Source organism: Lichenostomus cassidix, chromosome 1 (assembly GCF_008360975.1).
Source record: "Lichenostomus cassidix isolate B80296 chromosome 1, HeHo_3.0, whole genome shotgun sequence".
In the NCBI taxonomy this organism is placed as follows: domain Eukaryota; kingdom Metazoa; phylum Chordata; class Aves; order Passeriformes; family Meliphagidae; genus Lichenostomus; species Lichenostomus cassidix.
Window position 1 is genome coordinate 4,118,048 of NC_139479.1, and position 11,999 is coordinate 4,130,046.

An 11,999-nucleotide genomic window follows, 5' to 3' on the forward strand; every position below is an offset into this window, starting at 1 on the left:
AGCGGGTTCGGAGGACACCAGCCCTTGGAGTTACACGCGGGTTCAGCAGGGCCTGAGGCATCACGGGGGAAGCCCAGCTCTGGGAATTATTTGCCGAAGGACGGGCCGCAGGCCCAGGCCAGGAAGTTTCCATTGTTTCCTCCTCCCCACGCCCGAACAATGTTATCGGCGGAGCGAACCCCTGCCAGGGGCTGCGGGGGTCGGGGCTTTCCTTCCTCCCCATCCTTCCCTGCTCCCACGCGTGCGCCCACTCCGTGCCTCCGGCCAGCTCCTTCCTGCAAACCCCTGCCAAGCAGCCGCCAAACACACACGTGTAGATATACAAACACACATACACACACACGGAGGGGCAGGAACACACCCGCTATATCCCCGCAGCAAGTCGCAGCATTCCTACAGCCGCTGCTCGCGGCGGGGAGCGCCCGGAGCCACGTCCCGCACCGATGCCCCACGGCCGGGAGGCGCCGGCCCCATGCCGGCGGGTATTCCCCGTTCCTTCCCTCCCTCGCTCCCGCCGCCCATCCATCACCTGCATCCCGGCACTCACCGCCCGCTCCGCCGCCTCGGCTCGGAGTGCCGCCACCCAGGCCCGCCGCCACTGCCGCCTCCAGCTGCCCCGCGACAGCGCCCAGGCCAGCACCGAGCCGCCCTCCTCCAGCAGCTCGTCCCGCCGCGCCGGGGCAGCGGGGGCAGGCGGCGGCGGTGGGCGGCCCCTCCGCAGCGCCAGCAGCGCGTACTGCACCAGGTACACGGCCAGCGTGGCCAGCGCCGCCACGAAGAGGGCGACCAGCGCGCCCCAGCGCAGCTCGGCCAGCCCGCCCGGCAGCCACGCCATGGCTGACCATAATGGGGCCGCGACTCCGGACCCCTCCAAGGCGCGCCCGGCGGGGAGCGGCGGCCGCAGCCCCGCGCAGCGCTGGCTCGACCCGCGGGCGCCGGCGCAGGGACCGGCGCTGCCCTGGGACGCCGCGCTGCCCCGCCCGCCCACGGCGCAGTCCCCGCCCCGGGGCGGTGGAGGGGGGGCCCGGCCCCGGCCACAGGCACGGCCCCGGCGCCGGCTCTGGCTCCTGCCCAGCGCTGCCGGCGTAGGGGCTGCTGCCGGGCTGGCTCGGCCAGCGGTGTCCCGCAGCGTGGGGGTGACGGGCGCCTGGTGCCCCGGGGGCAGAAGGGTGTAGAGGGGCTTGAGGTGAGCACCTGGTGCCCCCGGGGTTAGAGGGGCTTGTGATGAGCATCTGGTGCCCCTGGGGATAAGACAAGCTCATGGTGGGCTCCTGATACCCTGGGGTAAAGAGGATAGAGAGGCTCGGGATGGACACCTGGTACCCTTTGGTAGAGAGGGTAATGGGGCCCGGGTGAGCTCCTTGTGCGCCTGAAGGCAGAGGAGTTCAGGGTGGGCTCTCGGTGCCCTCGGGGTAAAACGACTCGGGATGGGCGCCTGGTGCCCGGGGATAGAGGGACAGAGTGATGTCCGGTGCCTCGGAGGGCATGGGAGCACGGAGGGGGCACCCAGTTGCCCGGGGATAGAGGGGCTCGGTGTGACTATGGGGCGGGTGCCCTCTCTTTTTCTTTCCTAGTGTCTGTCTTTACCCCTGGCATCTCCCAGCCAAAGACCCTCCCAGATTTTTTTCCCAATCCACGTGCTAAAACAACCCTTGATTAAATTATGAAGGCTGGTCGTGAAATGTCGTTTTAAGATCTTGTTCTGCTTAGCTTTCGGCCCCTTCAGAGCTTTGCCTTAAAGGGTAGGAAGAGCTTTTCCTAGCTGCAGACTGAATTCCAGACCCTTGCACTGTGTGCCATGGATCACACAGGGCAATTCCCGAGGCTCCCGGGGCGCTGGCTCTGCCGTGCCTCACAAGGGAGCTGTGCAAGTGCAGCTGACAAGGTCCCCAAGCCCTGGGGGCTCCCAGGAGAGCAGACAGCAAAGGCTTCTTTGCTGCACATTTCCAAGCACATTCCCAGCTCCAAGCAGAGGCAAGAAGGGAAGCGAGCAGCTGACAGAATCGTGGAATGCTGGAAGGGACCTCTGCCACCTCTGCCCAGGTGTTTGGATCCCATGAGGGAGAGATGCCTCTGCCCCAACGAAGGTGCAAAGGAGACCATATGATGACAGCATGTGGATTTCATTTAACATGGATTTTATTTAACAAGAAAGGGGAGGTGGAGAGGTAGAAAGAACTAGGAAAGAGGTCTCAGAAAGAGAGAGAGGAGAAGATGATCAGTGGGAGCAAGATGACCTTTGAGGTCCTTCCCTTCATTCTGTGATTCTCGAAGATGTGCGGATGTGTATTTTAATTTGCGATTATTATTTACTACTATAACTATTTCATCTTCTTAATTTTCTTCTTCTTTACTACTACTACTATTTTTCATCTTAGTCTTCTTCTTATAGCTTTTCCTATTATTAATTGTTCTTGTTCTTCTTGTAACTCTTATTCCACTTATCATTCTTCTTCTTTTACTTGTTATTATTACTATTTCTTACTACTATTTCTTCCTCTTCATCATTTTATTCTTCTTATTTTTATTCTTATTCTTATTTACTGCTACTACTACTATTTCTTCTTGTTTATCTCCTTGTTCTTCTTATTCTTTTTCTACTTCTTATTTTTATGCTTTTTCTTCTTATTATTTAATACTATTTCTTCATCATCTTATGATTCTTATTCCTATTCCTAATCCTTTTTTTTTTGGGGGGAGGGGGTGTGGAGGCTTGGGGGGGTTGTGGCTATTTTTTCTTACTACAACTGTTTCTTAAAGCCAACCTTCACTGTTTTGGAAGAATCATTTGTGTCACAGTCCTGCAGTGATGTTCCTGGAGCAACTCCTCCCATTTGTGCCCATTCCTCATGGATACAATCCTGAAGGACCAGCAAGTGATCCTTTCAGGATGAGAGAAAATGGCCTTCCATTCCACCAGGGGAGGTTCAGATTAAATATTAGAAATAAGTTTTCCCTCACACAGTGGTCAGGTATAGGGAGAAGTTGCCCAGGGAGGTGGTGGAGTTGCTGCCTCTGGAATTGTTGGAGAGTCATTCAGCTGTTGCACTTGGGGACATAGTCTTTGGGTGATGATGGTGGTGCCAGGGTGCCAGTGGGACTGCATGATCATCATGGTCTCTTCCCACCTTGATGATTCCCTGGGATTCACCCCTGAACCACTTGGCACCAGCTGTCCCCCGTGGCTGCTTTGAGGCTGGCTAGAGTTTTGGCCTTGGGGAGATGCCCTTGGGATGGTGCAAAGCAGCCAGGGATTGCAGAGCCTGGATGGACACCTGCAGCCAAAGGCAGCCCAGCCCATGTGGCTCCCTCAGGACGCCAGGCAGGCTCTGGGCCAGTGGCACCTGGCAGTGGGCACTACAGCTCCAGCCATGCCCTCAGGCAGGGGCAGCAGATCAGGCAGCTCAGCGCCCGCAGCACCCGCCTGACGCAGGATGGACGTTTCTTAGGGGCAGCTGGCCACTGCCTGAGGACCTGGACTCCCTGCTGGGAAAAGCATGAAAAGCTGCTGAGCCAGGCAGGCACCAGGCTCTGTTTGCCTGCCTCTGGCACCTGCTCCTCGAAGGTGGGAGAAGCCCTGTGCTCAACCCAGGCCTCCCGAGGAACAGGCACAGGGAGCCTTTCTTCTGCAAAAGCTCCCAGTCTTTGCTCTGTGTCTTCTTCTTCTTCTTCACTGAGCCCTAAGCAGCTCAGTTTGTCCCACACGTCCTCCTCTGGCAGCAAGGGCTTCACCCCAATGCTGTGGGAGCTCACGTGTTCCCAACTGCCCTGCATGAGCTCTTTGTCACTATAATGTGCCTGACTGGGCTGCACAGAGGGTCTGCAACCACTGCCTTGGGACAACTCTTGGCCAACAGAGTCTTCCTCTTTGGAAAGCTCTTGGCCAATGGAGTCGTCCCAGTCAGACAGTTTTGGGGATCTACCAGCTTTTCCTTGGGACAGCCCTTGTTCCATGCATTCTTCCCAGTCAGAGAATTCTTGGTAGCTAAAGGCTTCTCCCTGGGACAGCTCTTGCTTGGTGCACTCATCCCAGTTGGAGAGTTCTTCAGGGCTATTGACATCTCCTTGGGAGAGCTCTCGCTCAAGAGATTCTTCCCAGTCGGAGACCTCTTGGTTGCTCCAAGCATCTCCCCACGAGGAACGCTCATGATCCACATCCAATTCCCACTCTTCTTTCTCATTCTGTGACAGGGACAGGACTGAGCCACCCACTGCCCCCACCAAGTGCCCACTGAAGGCCTGGTCTTTTGGCCAGCTGGGCAAGGGGCTGGGTGGCTGGGAGTTGGGGTTCACTTTGTCCTCTTCCATCTCTGTTTTGCTCCAGTGCACAGGGATCCCGGGAGCTGCTTCCTCAGGAGTGAGTGGTTCTCCTGGGACTGAGCACCCCAGGGCTCTGCTCCCCTCATAAAGCCCTTGAGCAGGGGCTCTGCCATGTCACAAAGGCCTCTGGGCACCATGATGTCCCACATCACCCAGGGTCCTGATGCCACGTGCCTGTGGTGTCACAAAGGGCCACACCTGGCACCCCTCCAAGAGCTGACCCCACTGGAAGTGGCATGGAGCTGACCCAGACTTGGGCACTTGCAGCCCCTGCTGTGCCACAGCCCTGAGAGGCTTTGGGCACAATCCCACACAACAGCCTGAGCCCCACCACTGCAGAGCCCTGGCTTTGGAAGGTGAGCTATTCGGGGCACAAGGCATTGGCCAGATGGACACAGCCAGGGAGCTGTGGGCAGTGGCTCCATGTCCAGCTGCAGGCTGGGAATGAAGGATGTCCCTCAGGGCTCTGCCTTGGCCCCAGGGCTCTTGAATGGCTTCCCCAGTGACACAAACAGTGGATCCACAAACTGTGGATCCAGCTCACCCTCAGCACGTTTGCAGGGGATGGGAAGCTGAGCAGGGCAGGGACACCATGGAAGGATGGGGCCATGCACAGGGACCTGGACAAGCTTGACAAGTGGGAGCACGAGAACCTCCCGAGGTTCAACAAGGCCGAGGGCCAAGGTGCTGCAGCTGGGTCGGAGCAATCCCTGAACCCCGGATTGATCAAGGTCGCCAGAGACCTTCAAATGCCTCAGATTAGCACTGCCTGCCCGGCCGCTCCCGCATCTCCAGAAGCAGTGCTTGGCTGTGCTCGGGGCTTTGCCGTGCCCGTCCCCACTGGCAGCAGGGCTGGCCCGAGGGCAGCACCGCAGCCTTTGCCTCTGCTCCCCAGCGCCTCTGGGCAGGCTGTCCGGCCGCCCTGGGCAGCTGCGGTGGGGAATGTCCTTCCAGCCTCCAGTGGAGGAGAAAGCCCAGGGCCACAGAGTCTCTGCCCTGCAGGCATTGCTTGTTGAGGGCTGAGCAACAGCTGGAGCCCGGCATTCGCTTGTAGCAGGCAGGGGCGAGCCCCGCGCTGGGTGGAGAAAGGGGCTCCGGGCTGAGGGCGATGGCGCCCGGGCGTCTCCCGCTGGGTCCTGCCGCCTGCGCGGCGTCCTGGGGACAGAGCTGAGGGCGAGGCTCGGTCCTTCCTGCCACAAGGGCACCCCGGGGACAGAGCTGGGGGCTCGGCTCGCTCTCTCCTGCCACAAGGGTGCTGCCGGGGTCTGAGGGGATGCCATCGCCCGCTCCAGCCCCTTGTCCCGGCCCCATCTCGAGCAGGGCACCCAGAGCCGCTTGTGCAGCACTACGTCCGCAGTGATGGCTTTTGAACATCTCCTTGGGCTCTACAGCCTCTCTGAGCAACCCATTCCAGTGCTTGCTCACCCTACCAGTGAAAAGCTGTTTTTCCTCCTGCTCAGAGGGAACCTCCCGTGTCTCAGTTTTTGCCCCTTGTGCCTTGTTCTGTCTCTTGGGCACCAGTGCCAAGAGCCTGGCTCTGTCCTCTTGGCACCCTCCCTTCAGACATTTCTATATGCTGATCAATTTCCCCCGGAGACTTCTGTAGCCTCTCCCCGCCCAGTTCCCTCAGCTTTTCTTTCTCTAAGAGATGCTCCAGCCTCAGCTGTGGCCTCCCCAGTGCTGAGGAGAGGGCAGGGATTCCTTCCCTTAGCCTACCGACAACACTCCTAACACTCAAATATTTTCCTTTCTTTTGCACTTATGCACCCGGACTAGCCCTTGTGAACATTCAGGACCTTAGCCATGAAAGCATTAATTTTTCATATCTCCATGTACTTTGAGCGTGGGAACTGACTTGTTCCTAGTCTCTGCTATGTGCTGTTTTTTTATTAAAGAACTTCTGTATTTTCCAAATTCCAGCTTTCTTTTTCATTTGCAAGTATATATCTATCTCAGTGATGGCTGCAATTAAGTTTTAAAAGCGTAAAGTGAGGGAGATTGATACAGAGGGGATTTTACAATGGTTTTGGGTCAAGGCAGTTATAAATGCATCATTCCTCAGGGTTACCTCACATGTCTGGTTTTGGTTCTTTAAAGTATGAATTTTGTTAACTGTTTCCCTCCGTGTTGGAGAGACAAGAAGAAAACTGCAAACCTGGAGCTTTCTTTGACCTAGAATGATGTCAGAGTAGTTAAAAAATGTTTTGCTGGTAGAGCTACCCAAGGCACATGAGCATCTAGAAACATCTCACCTGTCAGCTAGTGCTGCCGGGTTCTGCATCTGCTCTGGATGCTCTTTTTCACCTCATAGACAGAATCAGGGCAGAATTTTAGGGCCTTGACTATGGGTTTGAGGTTTCAGATTTTCTGCAGGTGGGTGGAATGGTGGCTTAGACTTGACACAGATAAATGTGTATGACAGGGTGGGACATGGCAAGGTGTACACTCTGATTTAGCATCTGGAAAGTGTTGGATCTGAGATTACCCCAAGTCCCATGTTACAGAAATAAGTCTCATAGCTTATAGTTATTCATAGTTATTTAATCAATTTAATTATAATTATTTTTAAAAATTCATTTTTAAAGCTCTGAACACAACAATTTACAAGAGAAAAGGAGTATGTTCAGTCACTGCAATTACAGTAACAAATATGAAAACATGCACAATGCACAGAGATAAAATCAATATTAACCTTCCCCACTAATTCTCTGCCTCTGAGCTCCAGAGTCTCCTCTGAGCTCCTACACATGAAAGGAAGAGGAGGTTCATAAGAAGCCATACATACAGTCTAACATGAAGTTTGAAAGAAGTGCCTCGTCAGGAGAATGTAACATTGTAAAATATGCTTAGTTTGTCAAAACTACACTTTGGCCAGCAGAGCTTTTTGCAGCATCCCAGGACTCTGTGTGATGCCACCTTTACCTGTGAGGTGGCTGTAACCATGTCTTCATTGAGATTTTATAGCCTCAGCCCGAGGTGCTACCACTGCACACTCCTCACTGCCAGTTCTGCTGGCAGACGCAGACCTGGTAATCTTCATGCCTGAAATGTGATCCCTCAGCATGTTACTCCTCACAGAAGAGGGGATCATTTCCCCTTTTCACATGTAGCATTTCAGCCTTTCTCTCAATTTTATCTGCTGTTCCTGAGGCAGGTCACAGCCCTGTCCTTCTGCCTGCTGACTGTGGCAGGTTTGCTCAGTTGTGGGGCCAGGAGAGGCACAAAGCCAAAGCCAGAACAAGTGTCCCCTCCTTGGTCCTGCCCTCATGCACACTCTCCAGCCTGTTTTCTGTAGCCCCTTTCCAGGTGACACTCAGCCCGTGTGACACATCCCATCCCTTCTGAGTCAACACTTGTGAGTCTTTGTGCCAGCTGTGTGAGGAGGAGGGTGACAGACGTGCAAAGACGTGGAGCAAAGGCCAGCTGGGGTGCCCAGAGAAGCCTCTTTGGAAGGTGCTCAGCAGCCTGGCACCAAGGACATGCCACCAAGCAAGCTTCCATGACTTGGAGCTGCCATGGGGACAAGGAGGCTGGAACACATCTGGCTCTTGATCTGGAATAACCCTCCCAACTTGTGTCTTCCACAGAACATCCTCTTCTTAAGAGGGTCTTGCTCCATAGAAAAGAAAAGCTCAGAGGTGATGACATCATTAGATCTCCAGCTCTCATTTTCAGTTCATTTGCAAAATCAGGAGATATCTGATCTATCCAAACACCAATCTCTGTAGAAGAAAAAGTAACGTGTCCACCATGACCTCATAGTAGAAAAACTGCAATTCATTTAAGGTCATTTAGTTCTTCTTTGCCCAAATGCCTACATCTCATAATTGCTTAAGAACACACACTGCCAGGAGCTGAGTGTTTCACTAGATCAGAAATTAGCTTTGTTATTAAAATACAGACCTGGTCCTAAAAATGTCTGGAAAAAACAACCGTGCCCCATGAATATAATTGTTGACAAATTGGCTAAGTTTCAAAGCAAATGGGTCACAATGTTTTATTTTGTCCAATCATAGTTTTGAATTATGTATTTGGATATCAAGTAAAGCTGCAGAGCCATGTTGCAATTCTATTAGAATTGACCCAGGTTGGTTCACTCGGGATACTTGTACTCACTTTTAAAGCACTTCATGCACAAAAATACAGCCTATCATGGGGTTGTAGTTTAAACCCAAAATCAGAACACAAGGAAAAAGAATAACACGAGAAAGCAGACAAAAAATGGCACCCTGGTGTTTGTATTAATAGCATCCCATCAGTATTCCACCCACTAATTTTATAAGTGTCATAATTTGTAAGTGTCATTGTTTTGTCATCACAATTTTGCTTTTCCTTGTAGGACCACATTTTCCCCTTTCTTCAAATCTGGCTTCAAACTGAAAGAGAGTAGGTTTACATTATATTTTAGAAAGCAATTCTTCCCTGTAAGGGTGGGGAGGCCCTGGCACAGGCTGCCCAGAGAAGCTGTGGCTGCCCCTGGATCCCTGGCTAGGCTGGATGCGGCTTGGAGCAGCCTGGGATAGTGGAAGGTGTCCCTGCCCATGGCAGGGGGTGGCACTGGGATGAGCTTTAAGGTCTCTTCCAACCCAAACCATCCTGTGATTCCATATCTGGTAAATAATCTATTCCTGAGTGGCCACAATTTTGCAAAAGGCACAAAGGCTAACATGAGACATTTTGCTTGGAATATATCTAGCACTGCAATGGAAAAAATAAAACTATTTTGGGGACTATTATTTTTTCTGTGATGATGGCTCTTCAAAAATACATTTACCAAAGCTTCGGTGAAACACCCTAAGTTTTGTGAGACTAAAACACGCCAAGCTGCCTTTTTTTTTCTTTTTTCACTGCTAGCTCCGATTCTTTTCTGTCCACCAGAGAGCGCCAGGCGGCTGCTGCCCGGGAGGTGGGGACTTCCCAGGGATGTGCGCTTCTAACACTCGTGTGCTCCTCACTCGGAACAGCTGGATTTGGGAATGTAGGGCATCAAAAAGAAGAAGGGACGACTTGGTAAATAGCAAAAGGCATTTTCGCGGTTTAGACTGAGAGCAGCAGCACTTCAAGGAATCCTGTAGGAAATCAACAGGCTTTGAAAAATGCCATCATCCAGAAGACCAGTGAAAATGCACCAATTCAGCTGGCCAGAGAAGAAAGTCCAAGGACCTGTGCATATATATAGAGAGAGCTTCACGTTCAGTGTGATGCTTTTGAGGGTGGCTGTGATGGTGCAGTCTTTTGTTTCTGGCTCCTCCTAAAGCCTGTACACAGCATTAGAGGCACAGAATAGATTATGGAATCATCTCCATAAAGCAGAGATTCTATGTGATTCTCCCTCTCTTAAGCCTTGCACTAAATACTTGGTAAAAAATACCCAATTTCAAATCTCAGTATGTGTGAATCTCCTCCAGACTTAGAGAATTTGGTGTTTTTACACATTTTTTTCTCATGCATTTAAAAATTCATTTACATGCCTTTACATACCTCTGTCAAATTTCTCCTGAAACAAATAACCTGAATGTGAGCTAAGAAAGCAAAGTTTTCTTCTTGTGGCATTTGACTGCTCAGATGATTGATGAGTAAAGAAGCAGCAGCAGAAAATATTGCACAGTTGTAGTTGTCACACCTGGGGAAGCCCTCAGGATTTGAAGTTTTCAAAACCTGTCCCAAGAGCACCAAAACTTTCCTCAGTGTAAGACTGTAGAGGAAATATCATTAAATATATTTTGGGAAGTTTTTTTCCCTTAAAATGTTTAATAGACTTTATAGCATAAATTAATGGATGACAGGAGTAATGGATGCAGTTTCTGTCAGCCAAAAAGGGTTAGAGGTGTCACACCCCAGCAACACCTCATTCATTAGGGAAGAAAGGAATAAGTGGGAACCAAAAAGAGCCATATTAATCACAAATGACACCATAAAATAGAGGCTGGTTTTTTCTTGCTGTTGTTTTTGGCAGGGCCACAGTGTGCTCTCTTCTATATCTTACATTCTTCAGCTGTTGTCATTGTACTTTCTCTGACCTCTTCTTCTGGCTTGTTGCCCTTTTTACCTTCAGCCACCTGCCTGCAGAGCCTGCAAACCTCAGCATGGTCTCTTCCTTCCAGCAGAAACATCCCTGCATGTCAATAATCCCAGCATGTTGTTTTAACACCAGTGGACTTCACTGGAGAGCTGCACATGGCTGGATGAGAGCCTGAGCCCTCAACTGCAACCAAGGCTCCATGACACTGAAGAGCTGAATCCATCCCAAATCCTGGACTGACAAGACATGAATAAATTGTTAAGGGTTTGTCAAAACTACAGAGGCGATTTAAAGCAAATTCTTTGTCAGCAGAAAGTAACTTTCAATGTACTCTTTCAACACACATAAAAGGAAGGGGAAATAAAAGTTGTGTGTGTTGCTTCATTGCAGCCAACACCTTGAAAATTTTTATTGCCAGAGTATTTCAGGACTGGAAACAGAAATATTATCCATGTTGGTCTAATATTGGGGATATTGCTGTTAGTGTTTGTATATTAACAGTGATAGATGGAAATATCCTATGAATGGAAAAGTAAACAATACTGGATTTGTTTGCAGACCAACTGTCTTAGAAGGGGACAGCTGGAATTAGAACAAAAATAACCACAAAAACAGGTGCAATGTTCATGGCATTATCAGTAACTTTTTATCATTTTGATTTGTTTCTTGAATTTTATGTCAAACACAAGCTGTATGATCTCTGGAGCATTTTCTGTGAACCATTCAAGCAGAGGTCAGTCTGTGCTGAAACAGTGATGGAGAGACTGTGTGTCAGTATTAACTGGATGCAGAAAGAGCTGGAGGAGCTCCTATCTGAAAGGAGAGAGCCAGATCTTTGGGGATTTGAGACTTGAACGGGTGAGAGAACAGCTCTCTGCCCTCTCTTTGCCTTTCCCACAGCTCCCCTAAGCTGTGAGGAGCAGAGATACCCCAGAGAGGGACAGGCCAGGAGCCCCTTGCCCCCCTTTTTAAGAAGAGGCCCAAATCCTCGTGAGCTCAGAGTGCCTTTTCAACCCCTGATCCAACCATTTGGCTGAGCTGGTCCTTCATTTCTGCCCTGTGCTCCAGCTGAGCTATGGCCCCACTCCCTCTGACAAGTCAGTGCACACACACAGTGACAAGTGCTGCAGGAAAGTGCTCAGCACCTCCTCTGTGGAAATCTTATCCTTCCCACTGACACCATTTCTTGACACCCCACCAGTGATTTGTGTGAAACCTGTGGGACATTGAGACCTTGTCTCCTCTGTTAAACGTGGGTGAAACTGGTCAGTGGGTCCAACCACACTGCACAAGGCAAGAATGGCAAAGGACAGGCAATGGGGAGCCCAAGAAGTGAAGAAAACTGGCTTAAGTGTTCTCCAAGATAGGTCACACCTAGACTGAAGAGAGGAACTGAGTAAACTGTTCCCAAAAGATGAAAAGAACATTCTCTGCATCCTGGGAATCCATACACGACATTCCCATACACAGGTTTTGAAGAGGGAAATTCATGCAACAAAACTGCTTTGGATGAGAGCACTGCAAAACTCAGAAACATTCCTGTGTCTTTTCAAACATCTGGCTCAGTCCAGTTGTAGACAGAGACACTTCCTTCCACAAACTCCCCCTTTAATCACTGCCTGCACATGAAACAGGATTTGGGCTGTGCTCAACTTTT

General features: G+C 51.1%; 1 protein-coding gene across 2 annotated transcripts in view; it reads right to left on the reverse strand.

Annotated features, from left to right (window-relative positions):
• The window catches only part of C2CD2 (C2 calcium dependent domain containing 2), a 34,861-nt gene extending 33,893 nt beyond the window's left edge, over window positions 1-968 (reverse strand). For both annotated transcript variants that reach the window (XM_085041555.1, XM_085041512.1), the window contains exon 1: window positions 548-968. In XM_085041555.1, coding sequence (XP_084897681.1) covers window positions 548-835 — 288 coding nt within the window. In that variant the 5' untranslated portion in view covers window positions 836-968. The remainder of the gene's footprint in view (window positions 1-547) is intronic.
• Between the last annotated feature and the right edge of the window lie 11,031 nt (window positions 969-11,999).